General features: G+C 44.3%; 2 protein-coding genes across 3 annotated transcripts in view; both read right to left on the minus strand.

The window, feature by feature from the left end:
- The window catches only part of cmtr1 (cap methyltransferase 1), a 39,712-nt gene extending 23,767 nt beyond the window's left edge, over nt 1–15,945 (minus strand). Inside the window, exons 1-8 of one of the 2 annotated variants that reach the window (XM_060938570.1) lie at nt 15,415–15,945; nt 12,095–12,228; nt 7,059–7,207; nt 6,779–6,937; nt 4,085–4,177; nt 2,277–2,348; nt 1,939–2,033; nt 1,687–1,759 (exon numbers count right to left, since the gene is read on the minus strand). In XM_060938570.1, coding sequence (XP_060794553.1) covers nt 1,687–1,759; nt 1,939–2,033; nt 2,277–2,348; nt 4,085–4,177; nt 6,779–6,937; nt 7,059–7,207; nt 12,095–12,209 — 756 coding nt within the window. In that variant the 5' untranslated portion in view covers nt 12,210–12,228; nt 15,415–15,945. Of the gene's footprint in view, nt 1–1,686; nt 1,760–1,938; nt 2,034–2,276; nt 2,349–4,084; nt 4,178–6,778; nt 6,938–7,058; nt 7,208–12,094; nt 12,229–15,333 lie in introns of both variants that reach the window. The other variant, XM_060938569.1, reaches the window with a different exon arrangement.
- An 8,101-nt stretch (nt 15,946–24,046) lies between these two features.
- LOC132895969 (cilia- and flagella-associated protein 100-like) overlaps nt 24,047–26,333 on the minus strand; it is a 58,532-nt gene continuing 56,245 nt past the window's right edge. The window contains exons 13-15 of the mRNA XM_060936700.1: nt 24,866–24,971; nt 24,570–24,698; nt 24,047–24,480 (exon numbers count right to left, since the gene is read on the minus strand). Of these exons, the coding sequence (XP_060792683.1) occupies nt 24,579–24,698; nt 24,866–24,971 (226 nt within the window). The 3' untranslated portion in view covers nt 24,047–24,480; nt 24,570–24,578. The remainder of the gene's footprint in view (nt 24,481–24,569; nt 24,699–24,865; nt 24,972–26,333) is intronic.

Here is a 26,333-nt window from a genome sequence, read left to right on the forward strand (position 1 = left end):
TCTATGTGTCGGCCCTGTGATGACCTGGCGACTTGTCCAGGGTGAACCCCGCCTTTCGCCCGTAGTCAGCTGGGATAGGCTCCAGCTCGCCTGCGACCCTGTAGAAGGATAAAGCGGCTACAGATAATGAGATGAGAAGTCTTTATTTATTAAATTTGCAAAAAATAAAAATGCTCCGTTTCTCAAAACCCAGTGAATGTGGAGAGAATAAAACAAACAGTTATTCCACTCACTCTCGTCGTACACGGATTATAGCGGACTATCAGCTCATGCATGACTCGATTTTGTGGAATAATTTTTTTTTCATTAACAGCATTAATATATAAAATGACTGAGTTTCACAAGAGTTTCTTGAAATATCCGTGCAACTGAAATCCATAAAACTGCCTTAACTCATTACAATTTGTATGACTTGAAGCTGATTAGTCAAGGTTTAATTTTATACACACACTCAGTAGCACAAGTAGGACATGAACATTTCCCCCCAAAAAACTTCAAGATCTCGTCTCATTATCTGTAGCCGCTTTATCCTGTTCTACAGGGTCGCAGGCGAGCTGGAGCCTATCCCAGCTGACTACGGGCGAAAGGCGGGGTACACCCTGGACAAGTCGCCAGGTCATCACAGGGCTGACACATAGGCCAAGTTTACATTAGACCGTATCTGTCTCGTTTTCTTCGCGGATGCACTGTCTGTTTACATTAAACCGCCTGGAAACGCCGGGAAACGGGAATCCGCCAGCGTCCACGTATTCAATCTAGATCGTGTCAGCTCCGGTGCTGTGTAAACATTCAGAATACGCGGATACGCTGTGCTGAGCTCTAGCTGGCGTCTCATTGGACAACGTCACTGTGACATCCACCTTCCTGATTCGCTGGCGTTGGTCATGTGACGCGACTGCTGAAAAACGGCGCCGACTTCCGCCTTGTATCACCTTTCATTAAAGAGTATAAAAGTATGAAAATACTGCAAATACTGATGCAAATACTGCCCATTGTGTAGTTATGATTGTCTTTAGGCTTGCCATCCTTCCACTTGCAAGTAGTAAGTGATATGCACTGAGATCACACACACAGCGGCTCAGTCCCGAATCACTGCTCGTGCGCTTCACTCGCGCGCTCTGTGAGCTGCGCAGGGCTGGAGTGCGCACCCTCCAGAGGGCACTCGCTGTTCAGGGTGGAGTGATTTGGAGCGCAGGATGCCTGCGGAGCCGAGCGTATCCGTGTATTGGTGTTGCTGTGTGCACACTAATCGTTCTAAAAACGTTAATCTGATGATCCGCTGATACGGTCTAATGTAAACCCCACCATAGACACAGACAACCATTCACACTCACTTTCACACCTACGCTCAATTTAGAGTCACCAGTTAACCTAACCTGCATGTCTTTGGACTGTGGGGGAAACCGGAGCACCCGGAGGAAACCCACGCGGACACGGGGGGGAACATGCAAACTCCACACAGAAAGGCCCTCGCCGGCCCCAGGGCTCGAACCCGGACCTTCTTGCTGTGAGGCGACAGCGCTAACCACTACACCACCATGCCGCCCTCAAGATTTTATTGAATACCAAATTTCTTGTATAAATGCTTGTAAGAATAATTATCAATAAAAATCCTTCTACGCTCAATAAATATATAACCTCAGCACACTGTGGGCTCTTAATATGAAATGCATTTTGGGATTTTACCCCTTGGGAGTCCTTTGGATTGGTAAACATGTAGTCAAACACATGGTCCATGTTTGCCATCTTCATCGCAGCTCTGAGAGAGAGAGAGAGAGAGAGAGAGAGAGAGAGAGAGAGAGAAATTGAGGGATTTTCCTTGACATTGATAAGTCAGTGGAACTTCTACAGCAGTCTATAGTGTGTGTGTGTGTGTGTGTGTGAGTGAGAGAGATAGAGAAGTTATTAACAGGATATTAAATCCTCCGTGTGTGTTACCTGTTGAGAAAGAAAACTCCTCGTATCGTTTCATACGGGTTGGACCGTGTGCGAGCTCGCCTCATTTCTTCTCCCTCTAGGTCATCGAACACACTCTTCAGTACACACACACACACACACACACACACCTTTAATGACAAATCTTTATCAAAGAGCCAGTGCCACTCACTGAGGAACTAAAACTATCCCTGATGCTTAAACATTTAAAGAACCGCAGACGCAGCTGAACAAGACGCAATATAAGCACCTTTGCAAGGACCTGCTTTCAGAAACACAAACACACACTCCTTCACACACAACCTACCAACTGAGCGTCACGTGAAACGTATGCATTTCACCTTGCAGCGTAGCAGCAGGAGGAGGAGCTCCTCTGAACAGAACTCCGTCTCGTCATCGATCTTCAGTTTCCTCTGCAAGCAAACACACACATTCAACACAACACAATGTTAATACACACACCTAAAACTTTAAACACAGAGAAAACAAACATTCAGACGCTGCACACTCGGTGTAGACTCAGCCTGTTAAAATTCCACTGAAACACTAAAATTGCTCATATTCTGAGATCAATAATCAAGCAATCAATCAATCAATCAATCAATCAATCGTATTGTTTATTCTTCCACAGACAGCGTGAAGGGAAAGCAGTAGTGTGACGCTGTGCATTTGAGTCACAATTCACAGAAGCTGAAAAGCTGACCGAATGAAACGTACCAGAAGGCTGCTCGAGATCTTTGATCTGTTTGTTTACACACACTAATGTTTTCCTGTCACTGAGATTTAGTTACGTTAAATACATTTGTTTAGGTGGCCTGGGGTTCATCTAACAGCCCGTCTTCATTCAGGAATCTTTCAATTAACACCATCTTCAGGACACAAAAAGAAAAATGTATACATATAACAGTTATTTCATGAAATCGAGTCGTACATGAGCTGATAGCGCTATAATCCGTGTACGACAAGACTGAGCGGAGTAATTGTTTTACTCTATCCACAGTCACTGGATTTAGAGAAACAGACTATTTTTATTTTTAGCAAATTCGATAAATAAAAACTTCATACAAAACGTTCGATAAAATAGGCGCGACACGACACCTATGTTCTTTTAGCTATTTCTGTTTCTTTTAAATACTTGAACCATTTTTGGGGTTTTGTTTTCGAGTAGAGTTTTTACTTCGTCCTCGGTTGGTTCAGCAACACGCTCCGCCATTTTGTTTTTCTCTACTCATGGTATATGAGCTGATATCCTAGTCGTAGAGTAGCCAATCAGAGCACGCGATTGCTCATATCCAGTGAATGTGGGGAGAATAAATATTTATTCTCCTTTCTCGTATCATGAGCAGGGCTCTGTACCGCTCAGCACGCAGTGATGTCGAATTCCTACAAAACACCTTCCTATTAACTGTACATGTTCACTACACAGGGTGTAACATCATGGAGCTGTAGAACTTACATGGTGCACTACACACTTAACGGAACACTTTTTTTGAGATTCAGAAGTATAAAAACTCCAATAAATGCTTCCTGGAAAAAACTGCTTAGATGAAATGAAACTTACACTGATGCATGGTTTTATGGATTTTCCCCATTTGTTCACCTTCCAATTCCCACGCTCTCACCAGCGAGCCCTCTCCTGTTATTCAACAGCTACTGACAAACGAGGGAGAAGGTCAAATCATACACACTCCCTCCAAGGCCTGTGAAGCCAGCTACCACATCTTTCCAAGCTCCTGCTCATAACACACTTGGAGGAAAGCGCTATCTGCCCTCTTCCACATACATGAGCTCACAAATGGCAGTGACTGACAGGTGAGAGACAGGAACACCATTTGGCCATGAGGAACACGGCCGATTCTGCTTTCTAGACTCCCAGCCAAGGATGACTCGAGCTCTGTTGAGGTTTTAGCTGACAAAAGACCAAAATATCGTACGGCAAAATACACAAGGGTCACGGAGACCGAAGGCATGAGGAAATGTGATTTTAATGTTTTTAATATATTACACACACTACAATATTAGATGTTAATCATTTTTTCCTGTGACTATGTCTGTCGTATGAATATGTGAATCGCACCGAGATGTTGAAATTTATTCCGACAGCCCTGTAATTTTATCACAGCAGCATGTGTAGGTTATGCTTCAATACCTCGCCGACAGTCATCCAGTCGGTCAGCTCTTCCGAGTCTGGCATTTCTGTCGTACATTCTGGGAACCAGGACACTTCTTCAAAAGCAGTAGGCTGAAAGAGAACGGTGAATTTTATAAAAGGACGTTTATTTACAATTTCTCAAAGCATAAGAGTAAATACGTAATTAAGAGAAAGGAAAACTAAATAAATAAATAAATAAATAAATAAATACCATCCCACACCATTTCACAAAGTTCATCATCATCCAGAGAGCACAGAGCTCCTCAATGGTACCAAATTCTCTCAAACGTTATTAGAGCTTCCATCTTTTTTTTTTTTTAAATGAAAATCAACTCGACAGAGACTATGACTAAAGGTCACAGTGATTTTGCTAGCTGTTACAAACCAGGACGTCTGGTCACCGTACCCCATAGATCCGGAATGGTAAGAGACAGAGAATGACGGTTAGTGAGGGAAAGTTGCGCCCTGAACAAAATTTTTAAAAAACGATTAGGGAAAAAAAAAAAATCATGAAAATTGACAGTTATAAGTGACTGGGAAAAAAAATCCTGTTTTTCATGGATCATTCTGGTTTGGTGATCCAGATCAGCACCAAAAGTCATAGCAACGTAATTTAGCCCAAAGGTATTCATGTGAAATTTGGTGATGATTGGTTGAAAACTGACGGAGAAATAGTGTCATAAAAACATTAGGAGGAGAATAATAATAATTATTAAGTATAAAGATACTGAGTGAGAGTAACGATTTGTGCCAGTGCTGCTGGAGCAAAATAACTAAAATCCTGCACTTTATCATCACCAAAGTCACTATTGGCTTCCTTTTTGCTCGACTTTGCTCTTCTTGCTAATGTAAACAGCCTTTTCTGCTTGGCCAACAATCAAGTTTAAAAGTTGACTTTCAGCTTGCTTTCTCTGGATACGTTTTACACCCCGGCCGGATAAAAGCCTGCACTGAAAACCTTTCATTAAAACAACAAAAAACAGTCCGAAAGAAAGTAAAAAAGAGGTTTCAATCTGGAGCGCTGCATCGTGGCCCGTCTCTGAACACACAATGGAGATAAAGGAATTATCAACAAGGAGGAAGCCGTGGCCTAAAGGTTAGAGAAACAACTTTGGGATTGAAAGGTCGTTGGTTCAATTCCCTGGACTAGCAAGAATGGCTGAGTGCCCTTGAGCACGGCGCTGAACCCCCACCTGCTCTGGGTGTGTCGGACGTCACTCTGGATAACAGCGTCCGCTAAATCCCTATTAATGTAACGGGACAACAATACCGTATTTTCTGGACTATAAGCCGCTACTTTTTTCCTAGGTTTTGAACCATGCGGCTTATACAAAGGTGCGGCTATTCTGTGGATTTTTCTTCCACCGCTAGGGGCGCTCTAACTGGAAGTAGAATCAAAAATAAGATAGACGAAAAATCAATGCAAAGAAGAATTAGCAGATCTTTAGCAGATAGAACACGCACGACAAATTACTAACTGGTAATTATTTTCAAATCCAGCGAAGATGATTAAAAGTGACTTGTGGTTTCAAACACAGGAGAAATGAAGGTAAATAAATACCGGTTATTTTCTCTTGGTTCTGTTCCGTTTTAATCAGCAAAGTTGCTGCCGTGTTAAAAGGCACTGTTCGGAAAGAATCTGTTCAGGTACATACATGTACATTTACAGTACAAAATCGTTCTGTACATGCAGTAAATATCTAATTTTTCAACATAGATATCTGCGGCTTATAGCCCGGTGCAGCTTGTATATCTTTTTTTTTTTTTTTAAATAGAGCGGATGCGGCTTATATACAGGTGCGCTCTATAGTCCAGAAAATACGGTAATACCATGTAAGATTCTCCATTGTACCTCTCCAGCTCTTAGCTAATGGCGGCTTACACGGGTCGTTCTAGAATTCGGGGTCCATTTTGCATCTCTGAGATAAACTTTGTTATTTTCCACAAAAGAAATCTTTATTGAATCAGTTTTGAACAATAATGTAAAAATGATGACAAACTTTCACCAACAGCGATGCTTGATGTACATTTTAGACCCAATTTATCCATAAAACATTAACTAATTAAATGACTCCCACCCCTCCCCCCACATTACTGGCTGTCTTTGACTCCTGATTCATCTGTTCAACTCCAATAAACAGGAAGTGATTCAGTCTAACGATCTGTTTTTGGGGCTTATTCTATTAACTGTTATCAAATCAGCTGGAAGGAGTGGAGAGAGGAAGCACATCGGGACGTGATCCGCTGATGACAATACCCTTCCTCGGCCAACTTGTTTGGATGTTCTGACGCTGCCAGAACATCTTCATGAGCCACCAGTTCCCCCACAGCCAGGCTGCAGGTCCTTCACATTAGCGCAGCTCAGTGCTTTAGCTGCATGGCAGTGCGTTAATAACTCAAACACACTCCAGTACCCTGGGTCACCATGCTGCTGATGCCCAGAAACCTTCCTCTAATACTCAGACACTGTAAAATCAACAAAATGAAAAGGTGGGGGGTGGGGGGACAGTTGAGAGGACGTGACAAACATGCTCCGCCCACTCACTCCCAGCATGCACTCGGACAGAGAGAAACAAATTTCCAAAGTACTCCACAAAAGCACATCTGGAACATTAGATATGAAAAGAACAGCTTGTGTATATACGATGTATTTTAATCACATAATGGAGAAAGTAAGAACATTACGCTCACCTCGGGTTCGTCCTTCCATTCCACGTCGAGATCTCCTTCAAAGCCCTGCAGCGTGAGTCCGAGACCTCTCCTCCCTCGCTGCGTCGACGTCTCCACGATCTCCTTCCGGCCCTGATTAAACTTCCCCAATCCTTCACCTTCTTTAAAACCCATTTTCGCCTGGAAACAAAAAACGACACTTATTATCATCATGTGCAGAAGACAACCGGTTCTACCTTCCATTGTGCTACTTGGCTTTAACGTTGTGTAAAAAAAAAAAAAACACTACAGTGAGTATTACCATGAGCTTCTGTGAGACGCTGTTGTACATGGAGAATTTGGTGGCGCTCTGTGAAGGATCGCTGCTCGATGCATTCTGGGATGCTGATGGTTTGGAGAAACCAGGTCTTTGATCTTCAGCATCACTGAGAGACTCGCTCTGACTGGAATCTGTAAGAAACGCACACGTTCCGATTAAAGCAGCTGTCTGCAACTAGGTGCAGACTGGTACTGGTGTCCTTGAGATTGGATATTGGACAATCTTGGACCATGATATTAAATTAGATGCACAATTTACTAAACATAGCTTAAAGATGGTGCAGAAATCTTGGCTGGTCCTCTACCATTTATCAGTGTTGTAGTCGAGTCACTAAACCTCGAGCCCAGTCTTGAGTCTCCAGTGTTTAAGTCCGAGTCAAGTCCAAGTCATTAAAGAAAATTTCGAGTCCAAAAACAAGACTCCAACAGCACCATGGGACGGTGTCTGTTTTAGTCCCATTAACATGAGTTTGTTCCTGAACATGGCGTATGAACAGGTGAATGTGCTTCTCTTTATCAGGGAGTGTGAAGTATTCTGTCAGATGGTTGGGAGACGGATGGAAGTGCAGAAGGTGTGTTTATTAATACAAGTGAAGATGGTAAACAATCCAGAACAGCAGGAAAAGTTGTAAAATGGTGAAACAGGCGACAGGTCGAGCGACGCACAAACAGGCTATCGTAGACTCGGGAGAATCAAAAGACGAGAAACAGGAAATCAGGGATCAGGAAACCAAACGAGGAAATAAGGCTTGGTAATGTGTCAGCAACGCAACTCAATACTTCGCAAAGTGTGTTTTCACAGTTTTTATATCAGCGTGCTGATTGCGCCTTAATCCTGTGTAGGTGCGAGTCGTTTACGGCATACGCGCTGTCCAGAGTGCGCCCGAGAGTCTATCTGATGCGCTCATGAAGGTGCGCAGGTGTGACACTCTTGCACAAAATTAATGTAGATATAAATATCTTATGCCAAATTATTATGGCATGTTAGAAAAAATAAAGAAAAGAATCGGAGTCCACGTCTCCAATTTACGAGTCCGAGTCATCAGCGCTCAAGTCCAAGTTGAGTCACGAGTCCTTATACTTGGGGCACGAGTCGGACTTGAGTACTACAAGCCTGTTATTTATAATCCTTCACTAAAGTCTGGAAGTATAACTAATGAATGGAAATCTGCAGCAGTCACACCGATACACAAAGGAGACAAAACACGTGATCCATCAAATTATCGTCCCATTTCTGTTCTACCAGCAGTAATGAAGATCTTTGAGTAAGCGGGACACAGACAACTTTATGATCATTTACTGCAAAACAACATACTATCCTCTTCAATCTGGGTTTCCACAACATCACTCTACCTCAACAGCTTTGGTGGATCTTTGAGTACAAACTGAGGAAAACAGACAATGGCAATTTTATTGGTTCAGTTTTTCCTCGACCTAAAGAAGGCCTTTGACTTGGTTAGTCACCAAGTTCTTCTGAGCAAACTTCAGAATATTGGTGTCAGCCAAAAATGAATGAATTCATGAATGAATGAATGATCAATCTTTGTTCTGGTTTGAAAACTACAACAGATCGCAGTCAGTATCTATTCTCTGACCCTTTGCCAGTCCCTTTAGGAGTACCACAGGGTTCAGTTCTTGGTCCACTGTCGTTTCTCATTTTCATAAGTGATCTATCCATGAATATGAAACAGTAAAACTTATGTTTGCAGATGATACTATTATTTTTTATGTTAGTAAGGACTTGAATGAAATTAACCTGAAACTGCAGGAGGCTCTAAACAAGCTTTCATCTTGGTTTCTTAGAAATTAATTGATGGTGAACATGACAAAGACGAAGACCATGGTGTTCGGTTCAGTGACGTGTTTATCTAACATCCAGCGCTCGAAACTAACGGTGTCCCGACGTCCCGGGGACCATAAAAAATGTCATCGGGACACAAAATTATTATATCTGGGACAATCCCGGGACAATGGAAAAAATAGATCTAGAAAAAAAGTTCTACATTAATATTATTTACAAAGCCGTAACACATACGTAGACATTCACCTAATTTGTCAATTTTAAAACGTTAACAGCGAAAAATACATAGTAGCTACACTTTCGATGCCCCTGCATCCGTAGGCTACAGAGCAGCGCATTCTGTTCTAGAATCTTCGGCCGGAGTCCGCATTATATGGACTTGGAATGGAATTGCTAGCGCACACGCTGCGCCGACTCTGGCCAGAACAAAAATGCTGAAGTGGTTGAAGCGGACCGACCGCGGGGAAGAAACTGAAAGCCCAGACATAACGTCTCCGGGACCTTCAGGATCCAAAGTGTCATCGCCTGGTCTGCAGGCAACGCTAGCAACTGAATGAACTTAATGAACACTGTTAGACACGTTATAAAATACAACAGGAATGATGTGGCTGGATAACGGAAAAAATGGATAAAATGGATAACGGAAAGTTCATAAAATGGATAACGGTAATGGATAACGGAAAGTTCATAAAATGGATAACGGTAATGGTGAAAATGATAAGTTGGCCTTATAAGTGCCAACAGATATTCAAGGTATAAGTAGATGAAATGAACATAAAAGGGGTCTTATTTTCAACTAAAGTGTACTGCAGATGTAGGGAGTTGAAACATTTTCTGAATGAGCTAGTTGGCCCCTTTAAATAAACGGGCATCTATTCATACAGTGAGATCGCCAAAGTTTAATAAACTGAAAATGCAATAACTGTAATTTTGAAGTAGATGATGTATTGGACATGTGTTGCTTGTGTCTTGTGACTTATTGTAAAAATGATATAAAGGGTTCAAAATCGCATAGTTACAAATATAATAGTAACTTCATATGATAATATTAACCACTGGTTATTTCAGAGAGGAAAAAAATGGGGACACTATTGCTTCCATTCGGGACAATACAACACAGAATTCGGGACCACTGGGGGACACAAAGAAAAAAAGTTAATTTCGAGCCCTGCTAACATCTCATCCAGTAACAGTTTATTGTCTTTAAAGCAGCCAAATTTGGAGAGCACACCAAGTATGAAATACCTCAGAGTCACTCTGGACCCCTCTTTGAGCTGGAATGATCACACTGACCATCTGTGCTGTAAAATCAGCAAGATATTAGGGACATTGGGACGTTTAAGAAAAAATACATCGATACCAAGACCAGTGAGATGATCTTTAACACCTTGGTTTTACCTCTCTTCGAGTACTGTGATATGGTCTGGTCGAATGCAGATGTGACAAAGTTGAACAGGCTCCATCATTTGTGGAAAAAAGGCACACATTTGGGGGCTCTTGTGGGGGGCACTGCAGGACTTTGGGGTATTGGGGCCATTGCTATGAGTCATCCGGTCCTCGTACAACCAAAGTGTGAGCTGTGCCCAAATTCTCAGCACAAAGTCACACACATTCCCGGTGGGTGTTGGACTCTGCCAAGGCTGCCCCTTGTCGCCGATCCTGTTTGATATTCATGGATGGAATCTCAAGGTGCAGCCGGGGTGATGAGGGCGTCCGGTTTGGGAACCTCAGAATCGCATCTCTGCTCTTTGCAGATGATTTGGTTCTGCTGGCTTCTTCAGAGCGTGACCTTCAGCAAGCACTGGGACGGTTTGCAGCAGAGAGTGAAGTGGCTGGGACGAGAGTCAGCACCTCCAAATCTGAGGCCATGGTTCTCTGGTGGAAAACGGTGGCATGCTCCCTCCGGGTTGGGAGTGAGTTGCTGCCCCAGGTGAAGGAGTTCAAGTATCTCGAGGTCTTGTTCACGAGTGATGGTAAAATGGAGCGCGAGATGGACAGGCAGATTGGGGCGGCGTCAACAGTAATGCGGGCATTGTACCGGACTGTCGTGGTGAAGAGGGAGCTGAGCCAGAAGGCGAAACTTTTGATTTATCAGTCAGTCAATCTACGTTCCTATGGTCATGAGCTTTGGGTAGTGACCAAAAGGATACAGGCAGCTGAAATGAGCTTTCTCTGTAGGGTGGCTGGGCTCAGCCTTAGAGACAGGGTGAGGAGCTCAGACATCCGGAGAGATCTCGGAGTCGAGCCGCTGCTCCTTCATGTCGAAAGGAGTCAGCTGAGGTGGTTCTGATTAGGATGCCTCCTGGGTGCCTTCCTTTGGAGGTTTTCCAGGCACGTCCAACTGGGAGGAGACGTCGGGGTAGACCCGGAACATGTTGGAGAGATTATACAACTCATCTGGCCTGAGAGTGCCTTGGGATCCTCCAAGAGGAACTGGAAGGTGTTGCTGGGGAGAGGGATACCTGGAATACCCTGTTTAACCTGCTGTTACCGCGACCCGACTTCAGATAAGCAGAGGAAGATGGATGGATGGATGGATGGATGGATGGATGGATGGAACGTGTTTGACACTAAAGAAGAAAATCAGGGATGAACGTTCTGAAGTCCTTTTCAGAAAGCTAAACTGGGTTCCTGTTGTTGAAGGATGGAAATTAAACAAATGTCTGATGGTGTACAAATGTATGATCGGACTTTGACCAGAATACCAACATAAAATTTGTTAAAAACTCTGATGTCCATTAATATAACACAAGAGTAAAGGACAATATTCATATAGTGAAAAGAAACTCAAAATTAGAACAGAACTTTTGCTTTTTCAGTTGCCGTGTTGTATAATTCTCTCCCCGACGATGTTAAACTCTGAGACTACAAAGAAATTTAGAACTAACTATTGGAAAACACTTTTCTGGTATTTAGATACAAATTTTATTCATTGTTAAATCATAATAGGTTTGTCTCACTATATCATATACTATTTATTTTATATTATAGCTATATATCTTACAAATTTAATAATGTAGATATAGATTATTAGCATAGGTTTATACACATCTTCAATGGAAAACAGCGTCAGCGGAGTGGATCGTGTTTAATAAAATTATTATTATTATTATAGCTGTGTGTGCATGGTATTAAAAGGTCTGTGTCTGTCGTTTGGTGAGAGACCTCATCATCACGATGACATCATATTTATCCAGAATGAAATATATCCGACCCACCGTGGCTTGTGGTTCTCTGCGATGATTCGTCGTCTTCATCAGAGCTCGCCTCTTCCCTTTTGGCCTTCTTCCACTTCGGTGCCTCATCTGAGGCGTCTAGACTCCTCTTCATCATGGCTGCAGCGGGTGAACTCCTACACAAGCAACAATTAAATGCAACAAGACACATGCGTGATCAAGAGTAAATGACGTCACAACATACTTTTCTTCACTGTATCAAACGTTTACCTTTTTCCTTTTCAGTGGGCTGTTTTTTTTTTTATAAACACTGCACTACGGATTTAACGGTTAACAACCCGACATAATTAACAGTTATTCCATGAAATCGAGTCGTACCTGAGCTGATAGTCGTCTATAATCCGTGTACGACGAGATTGAGTGGAATAACGGTTTTATTCCATCCACATTCACTGGATTTTGAGAAACTGAGCATTTTTAGTTTTTGCAAATTCGATAAATAAAACCTTTATACAAAACGTCCAACAAAATCATTTCCACACAGAATGTAAACAAACCGGCGAAATGACAGGAGCAATTTGTGAAAAATGCGATGATTCTTGAAAAAAAAAAAAAGAAGATACGTTCTTACCATCAAATACTTTTATTCCATATTTTGTTGCTTTTTTTGTATTTTTTTTGGGGGGGGTGGTTTGTTTTCTAGTAGTTTTTTTTCTCAGTTGATTCAGCAACACGCTCCGCCATTTTATTTCGTTTTCTTTTTTTGGTGGTTGGTAAACCAACTTAAAAAGGTGCATTACTGCCACCAACTGGGCTGGAGTGTGGAACAGGCGATATTGGAGGGGGGAAAAACTATATTCTTTTATTTAGCTATCTCCGTTTCTTTAAAATAGTTGATAAAAGTAATGTATCTGACTTGATGCATGCCACCATTTTGTTTCTCTCTACTCACGGTATATGAGCCGATAGCCGAGTAGTAGAGTAGCCAATCAGAGCACATGATTGCTCATATCTAGTGAATGTGGATAGAATAATAGAAGATATATTTTCCCAATCATCTGCAAGTGTCCCTCGCTGCAGAATCAAAAGTCTAGAACGAGGAGTCAGACCTGATCCAGCTGCTCCTACTTAGGTGAAGGCAGAGTTGAAACAGAAGTCCAGGGTGTCGAGACAAAAAGTGTTTCAGCTGAAAAAAGTGTGCTTGTTGTGTGTTGTAGAGCATCTCAAGTTCAGGTTATAGGATCAGATTCAGCTGCATTCTCAAAACTTTTGGTTCTGCAGCAAGGACCATCTCTAATCATCTACCTTGACATTTAGAGTTACACTATACAGCCAAAGGTATGTGGTCAAGCCCTTGAAATTATTGAGTTCGGGTGTTTCAGCCACACTCATTGCTTAACAGGTGCACAAAATGAAGCACACAGTCAGCAGGCACCATCCATCAATGAGCACTGCTAGCAGAATGGATTGTACTGTGGAGCTCAGAGACTTTAAGTATGGCACACCTATTGTTAGAAGCAACATCAGCACACCGACTGTGTATCAGGAGCTTCATGAAATGGATTTCACACCACCGCTGGAAACATGTTCAATGGAGTGATGAACTTCATTCACGCTTCACTATCTGGCAGTCTGGTGGATGGATGACTGTGGGTTTGGCTGATGCCAAGAGAACACGACCTGCTAGAACACACAGTGCCAAGAATAAAGTCTGGCAGACGAGTGATAACAGTCTGGGGCTGTTTTTCAGGGTTTGGGTTAAACCCCTTAGTTCCACTGAAGGGTAAGGGGTGGGTCTTGAGGAACTCCTGCGTCCTGAACAGGGTCTCGTCCTTTGGGATGAATTGGAAATGTCGACTGCATCCTCGTCAAGGTTTCCTCACCTGACCTCACTAACGCTCTTTCAACTCAAGGAGCACAAATTCCCACAGGCACGCCCCAAATTCTAGGGGAACGTCTTTCCAGAAGAGTGGCTGTTACAGCCATAAAGCAGAGGCAACTCCATAATATTCATGCCCGTGGTTTGGAAATGGGATGTCCTACAAGCTCATTTAGGTGTGATGATCAGCTGTCCAGAAGGTTCTGGGTTCAAACCTCATGGATGACGGGGGCCTTTCTGTGGGGCGTTTGCATGTTCTCCCCGTGTCAGTGTGGGTTTCCCCCACAGTCCAAAGATTCGGTAAAATCCCCAGCCACTGGGGCTGTACAAACCAGCGTGTACTTGGTGCCAGTCCCAAGCCCGGATAGATTTGGTAGGTTGCATCAGGAAGAGCATAATAATGAAAAGGGGGGGGTAAAAAGTAATAATAATAAGCCTTTATTTATCGTATGCACACTCAAGCACAGTGAAAATCCTTCTCTGCATTTAACCCACCTGAACCAGTGAACACAAGCGAGCAATGAGCGTGTACACACACACACACAACAGTGGGCAGCTATGAGGTAAAGCAGCGTATCCCGGGGAGCAGTTAGGGGTTCGGTGCTTTGTTCAAGGGCACTTCTGCCCTGATACAGAGGAAGAGGAAAGTGCTGTTCATTCACTCAACTCCCCTCACACTTTTCCTGCCCGTCATGGGAATCAAACCTGCAACCCTTTGGGCCCAAGGCTGCTTTGCTAACTTTCAGGCCATGGCTGCCCCCCAAAAAACTATTAATACTGGTCAATTATTAATAATATAACATATTAATACCTGCCCCCAGAAATAAGGTAGTTAACATGCAATTAGCAGTTAAAATGCATTTGAAACAGCACAGGACCAAACTCAGTCTAACAGTTTCACATCACATGCTTTACTGTAGGTGGTAGAAGAGAGCAACTGGACTTGCTTGAAGACGTTTCACCTCTCATCCGAAAGGCTTCTTCAGTTCTGTCTGACTGATAGGGAGCATCAGGTATTTATCCTCTCATGGATGAAAAGCTCATCTACGGTGTGGTTGAGTCCTCCTGTTGGTGTGGGTCACTGGGGGCTGGATGTGAACGGCCTCGAGAGTCGTTAGGGTGATCAATGATTCTGATTCTCTGTCACAATCACACCCAGCCTCCAGTGACCCACACCAACAGGAGGACTCAACCACACCGTAGAGGAGCTTTTCATCCATGAGAGGATAAACACCTGATGCTCCCTATCAGTCAGACAGAACTGAAGAAGCCTTTCGGATGAGAGGTGAAACGTCTTCAAGAATCTTCAAGCGAGTCCAGTTGCTCTCTTTTACCACCCACAGTTTACCATGACCTGGATGACTGAGAAGCTTCACAGACATCACATGCTTTAGGAACTCACTTTATGATGATCTTGAGCTTGGTTGATTTTTTTTTTCCTGCCTAACTGAGACAAGTCATGCCAGAGTGGGATGATGTTAACCTTGTGGTTTTGGAGGTGGTGAATCCTGCTCAGGATCTCAGAGCTCCTCTTCAGTCAGGGAAACTAAACTCCAGTCAGACTCGGAGTGGCTGCTGCTGCTGAGGATCCACTTTCGGTTTCAATTCCAACGAATCCATTCGGAAATAATAAGGAAGAAGCTGTCTTTTTCTTTTTAAACACAAAATTACCCTGTTTCTGGCCAGGTCTGGTTTTAGGAGGAAAAGATGTTCAGTAATGAACTCTTACGTAATGCAGATTTGACTAAAATGCAACCCGTCGACTACTTCAGGAAAAGGTAAATAAAGGTTAGCGTGCTAAGCTAAACGTCAGCAAAAGTCCCTTCTGTCAGCGTTTTAATGACAAAACAAGTACGACAGCAGCTGAAATACACAACGCATCGTGGATATTTTTCGACACATCAAAGACAATTAGAACAACTTTCTAATAATAACCACATTTTCTTTCTTCTTTTTACAAACTAAATGAGTCTCCGTGCTAAACCCGCGTTCAACTTTCACTGGGGCCTTGAAGTATCAGCGGCGCATGATAGTGACGTTTTAGGCAGCTACACCACTGCCTGAATTAATCTTTATGAGTTTAGCCTTTTATTATTGTTTGCTTGTTGACCGTATTTTATTCAGAACTATTAAACTAATGAGTTGTTACTTAATACATGATTACTGAACAAGTAATAATGTTCTTTAAATATAAACAAATATTTAAATATTTAAATACTTAATATATACTTAATATACTTAATACTTAAATACTTATAAATAAATAAATATTTAAATACTTAATATTCTTTAAATATAAATAAAGCACAGTTAGTTGAGTGTTTCTGTGAACACTGAGACATTTACAGTGGGCAAAAATGAAGTATATTGGGTTTTGGCATAAATTTACTGCCAGATGACAGTATCACATCCTGAGTGAAAGGTCCACAGCAGAGCTGCGCTCACATGCGTTTATATTTTTCAGTATTCAACACTGATCACATACATCATTTTGTGAGACATCAACTCTGTGACAGATCGACCAGCTACTATCTATTGCTGTAATGCACTCCCCGGGGGCTGTGATCCTTAAGTATTTTGTATAAATGACAGAAAATACTAACTTATAACTTTTTCTCTTAATCTGGGACTAAATAACTCAGCTAAGGGCGGCACGGTGGCATAGTGGTTAGCGCTTTCGCCTCACAGCAAGAAGGTCCGGGTTCGAGCCCCGTGGCCAGCGAGGGCCTTTCTGTGTGGAGTTTGCATGTTCTCCCCGTGTCCGCGTGGGTTTCCTCCGGGTGCTCCGGTTTCCCCCACAGTCCAAAGACATGCAGGTTAGGTTAACTGGTGACTCTAAATTGACCGTAGGTGTGAATGTGAGTGTGAATGGTTGTCTGTGTCTATGTGTCAGCCCTGTGATGACCTGGCGACTTGTCCAGGGTGTACCCCGCCTTTCGCCTGTAGTCAGCTGGGATAGGCTCCAGCTTGCCTGCAACCCTGTAGAACAGGATAAAGCGGCTAGAGATAATGAGATGCGATAACTCAACTAGGCCTGTTATTTTTTGTGCGCCTCCTCCTTTAATGTCAAAATCAAACGGCTTGTTGTCTAGAATTTGGCTTCATCAGTAGACGTTGTTGGTGGAATTATAGCCTGCACTGTGGGATCCATCAGCACTGGCGATGCTAAAGCTACCAGAAATTAGATGTCACATAGTTGACAAATTTTGGGCTTTTTGGGGGTGGTTTGCAGTCGAGTGTGAAGCGGCTGGGATGAGAATCAGCACCTCCAAGTCCGAGGCCATGGTCCTCGACCGGAAAAGGGTGGCTTGCCCTCTCCAGGTTGGTGGAGAAGTCCTGCCTCAAGGGGAGGAGTTTAAGTATCTCAGGATCTTGTTCACGAGTGAGGGAAGGATGGAGCGTGAGATCGACAGGCGGATCGGCACAGCCTCCACAGTGATGCGGTCGCTTTATCAGTCCATCGTGGTGAAGGAGCTGAGCCAAAAGGCGAAGCTCTTGATTTACCGGTCGATCTACGTTCCGACCCTCACCTATGGTCATGAGCTTTGGGTAATGACCGAAAGAACAAGATCACGGATACAAGCGGCCGAAATGAGTTTCCTTCGCAGGGTGGCTGGGCACTCCCTTAGAGATAGGGTGAGAAGCACAGTCACTCGGGAGGAGCTCGGAGTAGAGCCGCTGCTCCTCCACATCGAGAGGAATCAGCTGAGGTGGCTCAGGCATCTCTTTCGGATGCCTTCCAGACGCCTCCCTGGGGAGGTGTTCCAGGCATGTCCCCCTGGGAGGAGGCCCCGGGGAAGACCCAGGACACGCTGGAGGGACTATGTCTCTCGGCTGGCCTGGGAACGCCTCGGTGTTCTTCCTGAGGAGCTGGCTGAGGTGTCTGGGGAGAGGGAAGTTTGGGCTTCCATGCTCAGACTGCTGCCTCCACAACCCGGCTCCGAATAAGTGGAAGATGAAATGAGATGAGATGAGATGAGATGAGATGAGATGAGATGAGATGGCTTGCCATGTCCATTGGTATCAACCTACTGTACTATCACCCAGGATGATGTGTGTGAAGGGAGTGGGCTGGCACTTTGTTTCATCATACTGACTACTTACCACAGTTAATCACACAGATGTAGCCACTGTCACAGAGTTGACATGTAAAAATGGTATGCTTCAATTTTTACACACTCAACTCCACGCAAAAAAAAAAAAACACCAAAAGCAGGACACACAATCATGTGTACGAGATGTTGTTCTGTTGCCCTGCCAGATAACATGAGGCAGGCAAACCTTGTATCTGAGTAACCGTGGCAACGCTGGGGCTGAATTCAGCACCGTCACAGAGTTGACCGCAAGTTCGTGGGACACCTACTTTGGCTGAGCTGCAGTCGAAATGATGAAAAGCTGCATCGAGTTGACTTGTATTTTCTTTAAACACACTCATACCCATGACGTGCACAGAGGGTTAATCCTGTCTGCTGGCTTTCAGTGGAGAAATAACACCGTTTGTTCAAACCAAGGTCGTAGGTGGGACAAGCCAAGTTGGCCATTTTCACACTTATTTAAATTTTTTTCCAACAACTAAGAAATGTCAGAGAGGTCTGCTGAATTTTCCTTTCTACACTAGGCCCCAGGGAGCTCTTGCTGTATGTACAGGTTTTTGATCTCTACACAAAAAACACAGGCCTAGAGACGGCTCTGGGACACACATTTCTCAGTCCATTTCCGCTTATCCTGTGCAGGGTCGCGGGTGAGCTGGAGTCTATCCCGGCTGACTATGGCTGACTTATCCAGATGTGAGGACCTGGGTTAGGGAGCGCAACCCGAAGACCGCAGCAGAGGCCGCAACGCTGGTGGAGAGCTACGTGGTTGCACACAGAGGTCCCCGAGGCTACTGCTATGCGGGAGTGCTTGATCAAAATGTGAGGGGTAAGTCTGTTGGGTTTGGGAAGGGAGTTTGTTCTGGTACTGCCAATAGTCATAGTAGAGCCCCACCACCACCACCAACCCCCTCAGACTGTTTTAGACCCCAAGCCATTTCTTGTTTTAATTGTGGCCAGGAAGGTCATAAGAGCCCTGCTTGTCCCCTGAGGAAGTCAAAATACAGCCATTTATGCTATGGTCCCCACCCTATCCCTCCTATAAACACCCTGGAGAGCAGAGATCCTGTTATCACCATTCAGCTAAATGGGAAACCAGTTAAAGCATTGGTAGACACAGGTTGTTCACAAACACTAGTGCAGGCTGACCTAGTCCCCCTAGAGTTTAAAAACTGCAACGACAAGCTTACTATCTTTTGTGTGCACGGAGATAAAAGTGACCTTGACACAGCAGATGTATATGTCGGAGTTAATGGACAGACATATCTATTGAGAGTAGGACTAGTGTCTAAGCTGCCATATCCAGTGCTACTAGGCCAGGATCTTCCAGTGTTGTTAGAGCTGGTGAACAAGACTGCTTGGTGTGGTGTGGTAACAGGAGCTCAGGCTAGGGAGCAGCAAGCAGACCTCACTGAATTGCCTTATTTTGATGAAGATGTCCCTGTTGAGCCCACAGTGACTAGACAGCAGAGGTGTGATAGGCGCAGACAAACAGTTGAAGACACAATGAAGCAAAATTCAGTGGAAGCAGAGTTTATTGACCCCCCTGAACCGAGTGACATTGATTTTAATGGTTATTTGGCAGGGGAACAGCGTGTAGACCCCCACACTGAGACAGAGTTTTAAGGAAGCTGAGGAAGGTGTTGGCATGTTCCTGTGTTAGGTGAGGAGGGCTACATTGTGCAAAACAACCTGCTTTATAGACACAGTGAGGATGGACTGCAACTTTTGATTCCCCAGAAATATCGTAGGCAGGTGCTGGAACTGGGTCACACAATACCCTGGGCTGGACACTTGGCCTACATGAAGACTTTACAAAGAATAAGCAAACGCTTTTACTGGCCAGGTCTGTTTAGTCATGTGAAGGAATTTTGTAAGTCTTGTCCTCAGTGTCAGTTGTCAGGAGGAAAGAACTTTGCCCGTGCCCCATTGATTCCCCTACCTGTAATTGACACACCTTTTGAGAGAATTGCAGTGGATGTAGTAGGACCCCTGGAAAAGAGCAAGACAGGAAATAGATTTATTTTGGTTATACGTGATTATGCCACAAGATACCCCGAAGCCTTTCCCCTGAGAGATGTAACAGCCAAGCGAGTTGCAACAGCTATGCTGCAGCTCTTCTCTACTGTAGAGTAGGGATCGCCAGAGAAGTGCTCACTGATCAGGGCCCCAACTTTATGAGCAAAACCCTTAGGCAGGTCTATGACCTTTTGGGCATTAGGCGTATCAGAACCACTCCTTACCACCCACAGACCGACGGACTTGTTGAGCGGTTCAACCAGACCCTCCTGAGCATGCTCCGGAAGTTTGTGGCTGATTCTGGCAAGGACTGGGACCGGTGGCTACCATACTTGCTCTTTGCCTACAGAGAAGTTCCCCAGGCATCAACAGGATTTTCCCCCTTCGAGCTCCTGTTTGCACACCAGGTTCGAGGCCCTCTTGATGTGCTTAAGGAGACTTGGGAGGGTGAGACATCTGGTGGCACCAACATCATCTCCTATGTGCTAAAGATGAGGGAGAAGCTTGCTGCTGCTTCGGCCTTGGCGCATGAGAACCTGCAGAGGGCGCAAGAGAGGCAAAAGGCGTGGTATGACCGTTCTGCCAGAACACGCTGCTTCCAGGTTGGTGACAAGGTCCTGCTGTTGCTGCCCAGCTCCGACAACAAACTGCTGGCAAAATGGCAGGGGCCCTACACCATTACTAGGCAGACGGGACAAGTGACGTATGAAGTCCACATGCCAGACCATCATAAGAAGCATCAAGTGTACCACGTCAACATGCTGAAGAAATGGAATGAGCGTCAGGAACAACAGCCAGAGGTATCTGCCCTGTTCATCCGTGCCATTGAGGAGGAAGAGGAGTACAGTGAGCAGTACCTGCCGTGCCGTGAGGAGGGAAGTACGCTGGACCTGAGCCACCTGTCCAAGGACCGTCAGGAGGAGCTGACCGCCATCCTGCCCGTGGGTCTCTTTGTGGAGCAGCCGGGACGGACGGAGATGGTGGAGCACCGCATCATCCTGAAGGACCAGCAGCCGGTGAGACAGCCCTGCTACCGGGTTCCAGAGAGTTTACTTCCTGTGTTGAAGGAGGAGCTGGACAAGATGTTGGAGCTGGGGGTGATCGAGCCATCCTCCAGTGAGTGGAGCAGCCCCATCATCCTCGTTCCTAAGAAGGACGGCAACCTGAGGTTCTGTCTGGACTTCAGGAAAGTCAATGCCCAGGCCAAGTTCGACTCTTACTCAGTGCCGAGGGTTGATGACCTGGTCGAGCGCCTTGGCAAAGCAAAGTTCTTGACCACCCTTGATCTCTGTAAAGGCTATTGGCAAGTGCCATTGGCTGAGGACAGCAAGGAGATGACAGCCTTCAGGACACCTTTTGGGCATTATCAGTTTACGGTCCTGCCCTTTGGATTACATGAAGCACCAGCTACGTTCCAGAGATTGATGGACAGGGTCCTCAGGGGGACTGAGGGCTTTGCTGCCGCCTACCTGGATGATATTTGCATATACAGCGTCACATGGGCGGAGCATTTACAACACTTGCAGCATGTCCTCTCCTTGGTGAAGGAGGCGGGCCTGACCGTCAACCCTGAGAAGTGCACATTGGCCAGGGAGGAGACGGCATACCTTGGCTATGTGTTGGGCCGGGGTGTCATTCGGCCTCAGGTTGGGAAGGTTGAGGCTATCAAGGCCGCTGAGCGCCCCACCACCAAGAAACAGGTGCGCTCTTTCCTGGGCTTGGTTGGGTGGTATAGACGCTTTATTCCTAACTTTTCAGAGAGAGCAGTTCCGTTGACTGAGCTCACACGCAAAAGTCAGCCAAATAAGGTTGAATGGACTGAGGAGTGTGAGGCAGCGTTTCAGGGCTTGAAGGACTCCTTGTGTAGGGAGCCTGTGCTCCTCAGCCCTGACTTCGACAGGACTTTCACCGTCCAAACTGATGCCTCTGAGCGGGGCCTTGGTGCGGTGTTGTTGCAGGATGCTGATGGACATTTGCAACCTGTAGCGTACATCAGTCGTAAACTGCTGCCAAGGGAGTGCAATTACTCCACAGTTGAGAAGGAATGCCTTGCGATTAAGTGGGCTTTGGACTCTTTTAAATATTACTTATTGGGGCAAAAGTTTGTTTTAGAGACTGACCATAGGGCATTGTCTTGGTTGGGCAGAATGAAAGACACTAACTCAAGAATCACTAGGTGGTTCCTTGCTGTGCAACCTTTTGATTTTGATGTTTTGTACAGGTCTGGGAAACTGAATACCACTGCTGACTTTCTTTCTAGAGTGCCACAAGGGGCATCTTCAGAAGGGGGGGGGATGTCACAGACTGAGCTGTGACGCTCATGCAGGCAATAGCATACAGGCAGCCATTAGCTGGCATTAACCAACATGCTGCCTTGACGCCACTTGTCTGTCTCCCTTTCCATTCATTTTCTGTATGTATTGTTTTTGGTTCATTGTCATTAACCACAGTTTGCCATAACTTTTGCCTAATTGTTACAAAGAGTGCAGGGAAAGGCCTACCGGCATTTCTGAGTAGCATTTTTTTTCCCCATTTCCACTTGCGTTTTCAAACGCGCATTTCAGATCACCATTATCAACTCTCATCTGTTTTAGCGATTTTTTTTTAGGGTAAATAATCACTACTTACACACTGGCTATTTCAAATCATGGATGTTTATTTTGTAAAACATTTTTGTAAAACTGTAGAATTCATACTCACGAAAGTTGTCAGCACACTTCTACTTCCTCGTTGGAGCAAACCGAGGGAATGTTCCATGGACATTAAGTAGGGGGTTTCCCGCTGGTTTGAGGAGCAAACCATTTTTAACAGGGGTGTTTTGTAGTGGGTGAGGTGAATGTATTTTTATTAGCCATAGAAGGGGTTTTGGCGAATGGAAATATGTTGGGGTGATTATGTATTTTGTTTGTGTTTCTTTGAATTGTTATTTTGTCTTTATTTTCTTGTTATTTAGTTAATTGATTTATTTTTGTGAATGGGGCTTACCTGAGGGAGGGGCTATCTCTGTAAAAGACCCAGTGCCTCAGTTGTATGGAGAGCTCTGTGAAGAAAGGTTGTGTCTGTGCTCAGAGTCTTAGGACATAGTCTGGCGCTCCTGCCGCTATTTTTCTCATCTCATCTCATCTCATTATCTGTAGCCGCTTTATCCTTCTACAGGGTCGCAGGCAAGCTGGAGCCTATCCCAGCTGACTACGGGCGAAAGGCGGGGTTCACCCTGGACAAGTCGCCAGGTCATCACAGGGCTGACACATAGACACAGACAACCATTCACACTCACACCTACGGTCAATTTAGAGTCACCAGTTAACCTAACCTGCATGTCTTTGGACTGTGGGGGAAACCGGAGCACCCGGAGGAAACCCACGCGGACACAGGGAGAACATGCAAACTCCGCACAGAAAGGCCCTCGCCGGCCATGGGGCTCGAACCCAGGACCTTCTTGCTGTGAGGCGACAGCGCTAACCACTACACCACCGTGCCGCCCGCTATTTTTCTCATTTTGCTTATTTTTTTTTTGTTTTGCATGTTTTGGGATTTGCATTGTAAATACTTGCACTTTTAGAAAAGAAGGAAAAAATAAAAGAAAAAGATTTTAGTTTGGAAAAAAACGTCCCTCGTCTGCTCCATCGCCGGTCATCCTGCGACAGCACTTTATAATATTTTTGCTGCTGCATAATTTAATTTAATACACTTCATATTTAATTCTGTGCTGAGCCAAACTGCAACAAAATTTTGTTCTGTGTACACTTGTTGCAGACTGAATGACAATAAAGGTCATCTAAGTCTAAGAATTATTATTAAAGATTATTTACAGGTGGGTAGTTCTTCAGTAATGGAATTACATTCACAGCAAAAATGTGGTAACTTTTTTGTTAGTTGTGGTACTCAAGAAAATGGTATTAAATAAAAATTTCACACTGAACGGGGGATCTTTTAATCCTAAAAAAAGCATAGAAAAATTGGCTATGTTTAACTCTGAACACAAAATCTTTGATGAGGAAAGAAAAGTCAGTAAGGGAATTACGTCAGAACAAACTGATATCGCTATAACTAGGGTGAGGATTTTTAAATATGGTTTTCTGCACATTTTGCCTTGGATTCCAGACTTTAGCAACATCACTGCCCAGGTCTTTCCCTTCCCTTACTGAAGGCTTGTCCAGTGTGAAGCTCTGCCTGTGACGAGCCTGACTGGCGGACTTAGTTCTGAGCCCACGCTGATCCGACCTCATAAGTCTCCGAGCTGTAAAAGCTCAGGCCGACCTCCAGCTGATGGACACCCTGAGCTCACGCCCTCCTGGTAACTCAGGGTCTGAACCTTCCTCTTGGTGCTGAGTGAAGAGCATGAAGACAGTCTGACTGTAGCTGTGTCTGAGGACGATCTAGCAGCTGAACCGTGTTGCTCGACTCAACGTCATCCAGAAAGCGGGCCGGATCAGCTTCTGCTGAAAGAATCCCAAGGAGCCCACTATCGGACTACAGCATGGCGCTAATAACACAAAAATATTAAATGCTTATTTCTGGACCTTACAGTATAGTGTTACTCTCTGAAGAAGTAGCTTTCAAGTTCATCCTCCTTCTTGACAAGTCTGGATTTACTTTCTTCTCCTTTGGAGCCTTTCTTCTCTATGTAGGACCGCCACATGAGCCTCTTTCCCTTCTGAAAAAAAGACAAGTGGCAGACTTAAAATCTCACTTTGCTTAATTTTGAAAAAACAAAACAAAAACAAAGAACAAATTGCATCTGGGGTTGTGTGTAAGAGACACACTCATCTCACAGGGAGAAAGATCTGTTGTGGGTCGCTGTGTGATTAGGTTTGAACTTACAGGTTTCTTACACTCTAACAGAGCTCGCTCTTGCTTCGCTGCAGCACGTTGTTGCCGCCTTTCCTCCTCGGCTATCATCTTCAGCCTTTCTTTTTCCTTTCTATCCCTGGGGAAATGGAGAGACAAACAGTGAAACAGTGCTTATAGCAACTTTTAAACTGACTCCTATCTGTGACAGAGCTGTATGTGTGAGGGCTGTATGTATGATCCAGGATCCATTTTTCAAAGAGATGCAAGATTATCATATGACCCGTACGGACCTGCGTGTGCACTCTTAATAAAACCATTGAGAAAAGTCACGTGACTGAACAGATATGGATTTTTGAAGCCGTATGCGGCCCCGGACCCATTTCCCTCGCTTCCCCTGCACCGTTTTCATTTCCAGATGCTCGTGTCACATCCATTATTCTGAAAAAAAAAACAACCCAACATTTTGTTATCAAGTCATCGTCAGATGAAGACTGAGCTGACTCGATTGCCAACTCGCCTCTATTTTGTTTTAAAATCAAAGTTCTTTTGTGTAGATTTAACGGGCTTGTGTTGAGGTCGTCTCCATGAACTAACCTGACTTTGAACTGACTTTTACGAAAGATGTTCTCTTAAAAATGTTTTCATTTTGAGAGAACAGCAACATCAGGTGTATTTTATAGAATTCAAACTGTTATTTCAAACTTGTCCAAAGGTGATTCAGCTATAAATGGTTTGCTGTCAGTCAAATAAAAATTGATTGGTTCGTTTTTCGCACACCGTTGTTCATTGTTTTTCACTGTGTATGTTAGTTAAAAAAGGTCACATGATAATATGTACTTATTGACTGAGTTAGGCCGGGCCAGACAGGAAAATATTTGGCTCTTGGTCATTTGTACAGCATGACCTCAAGCCAAATATTTTCCCGTCCAGCCCGACCTAACTCGGTCAATATATATATGTTATTTACCAGCTGGGAGGTCCGTATGGTGAAATACTGTGACCGAGGTCTTGAAAGTACTGAGCAAGGCCCTCTGGGCGGAGGTCAGTATTCAAGGCCAAGGTCACGGTATTTCACCATACGGACCGACCTTAAGCTGGTAAATAATATTTTTTTTCTTTACCAAATTCTAACAGAAAACGAGCGCGCCCGAAAGGGAAAACTGAGCTGAGCCGCCATTTTGAATCCTCATTCACGGCTGTAATGCAAATGGCTTCCTCCTCGGTATACAAGTGCACTTCCATGGCAGGAAAACAACTACATTTTGTCGCCTATGTAGTCCCCTATTTATACAAATAGGAGTCATTCAGGATTCAGCCATGTTTTTGCTCGGCATTAGCAAATTACAGGTTTTCAGCTTTCTCCTGAAATGTTTTCTTTTATTTCTTCTTCCTCAGGGTCGTAAAACTCGCTTTCGCTGTGAAGACTGTCGTTATCGCTATCCATGCTGTAAAATTAATGCTATTCTCCTGAGGAATGCGAAAATAAATGTTGACAAAA

This window comes from Neoarius graeffei, chromosome 13 (genome assembly GCF_027579695.1).
Source record: "Neoarius graeffei isolate fNeoGra1 chromosome 13, fNeoGra1.pri, whole genome shotgun sequence".
Taxonomy (NCBI): Eukaryota; Metazoa; Chordata; class Actinopteri; order Siluriformes; family Ariidae; genus Neoarius; species Neoarius graeffei.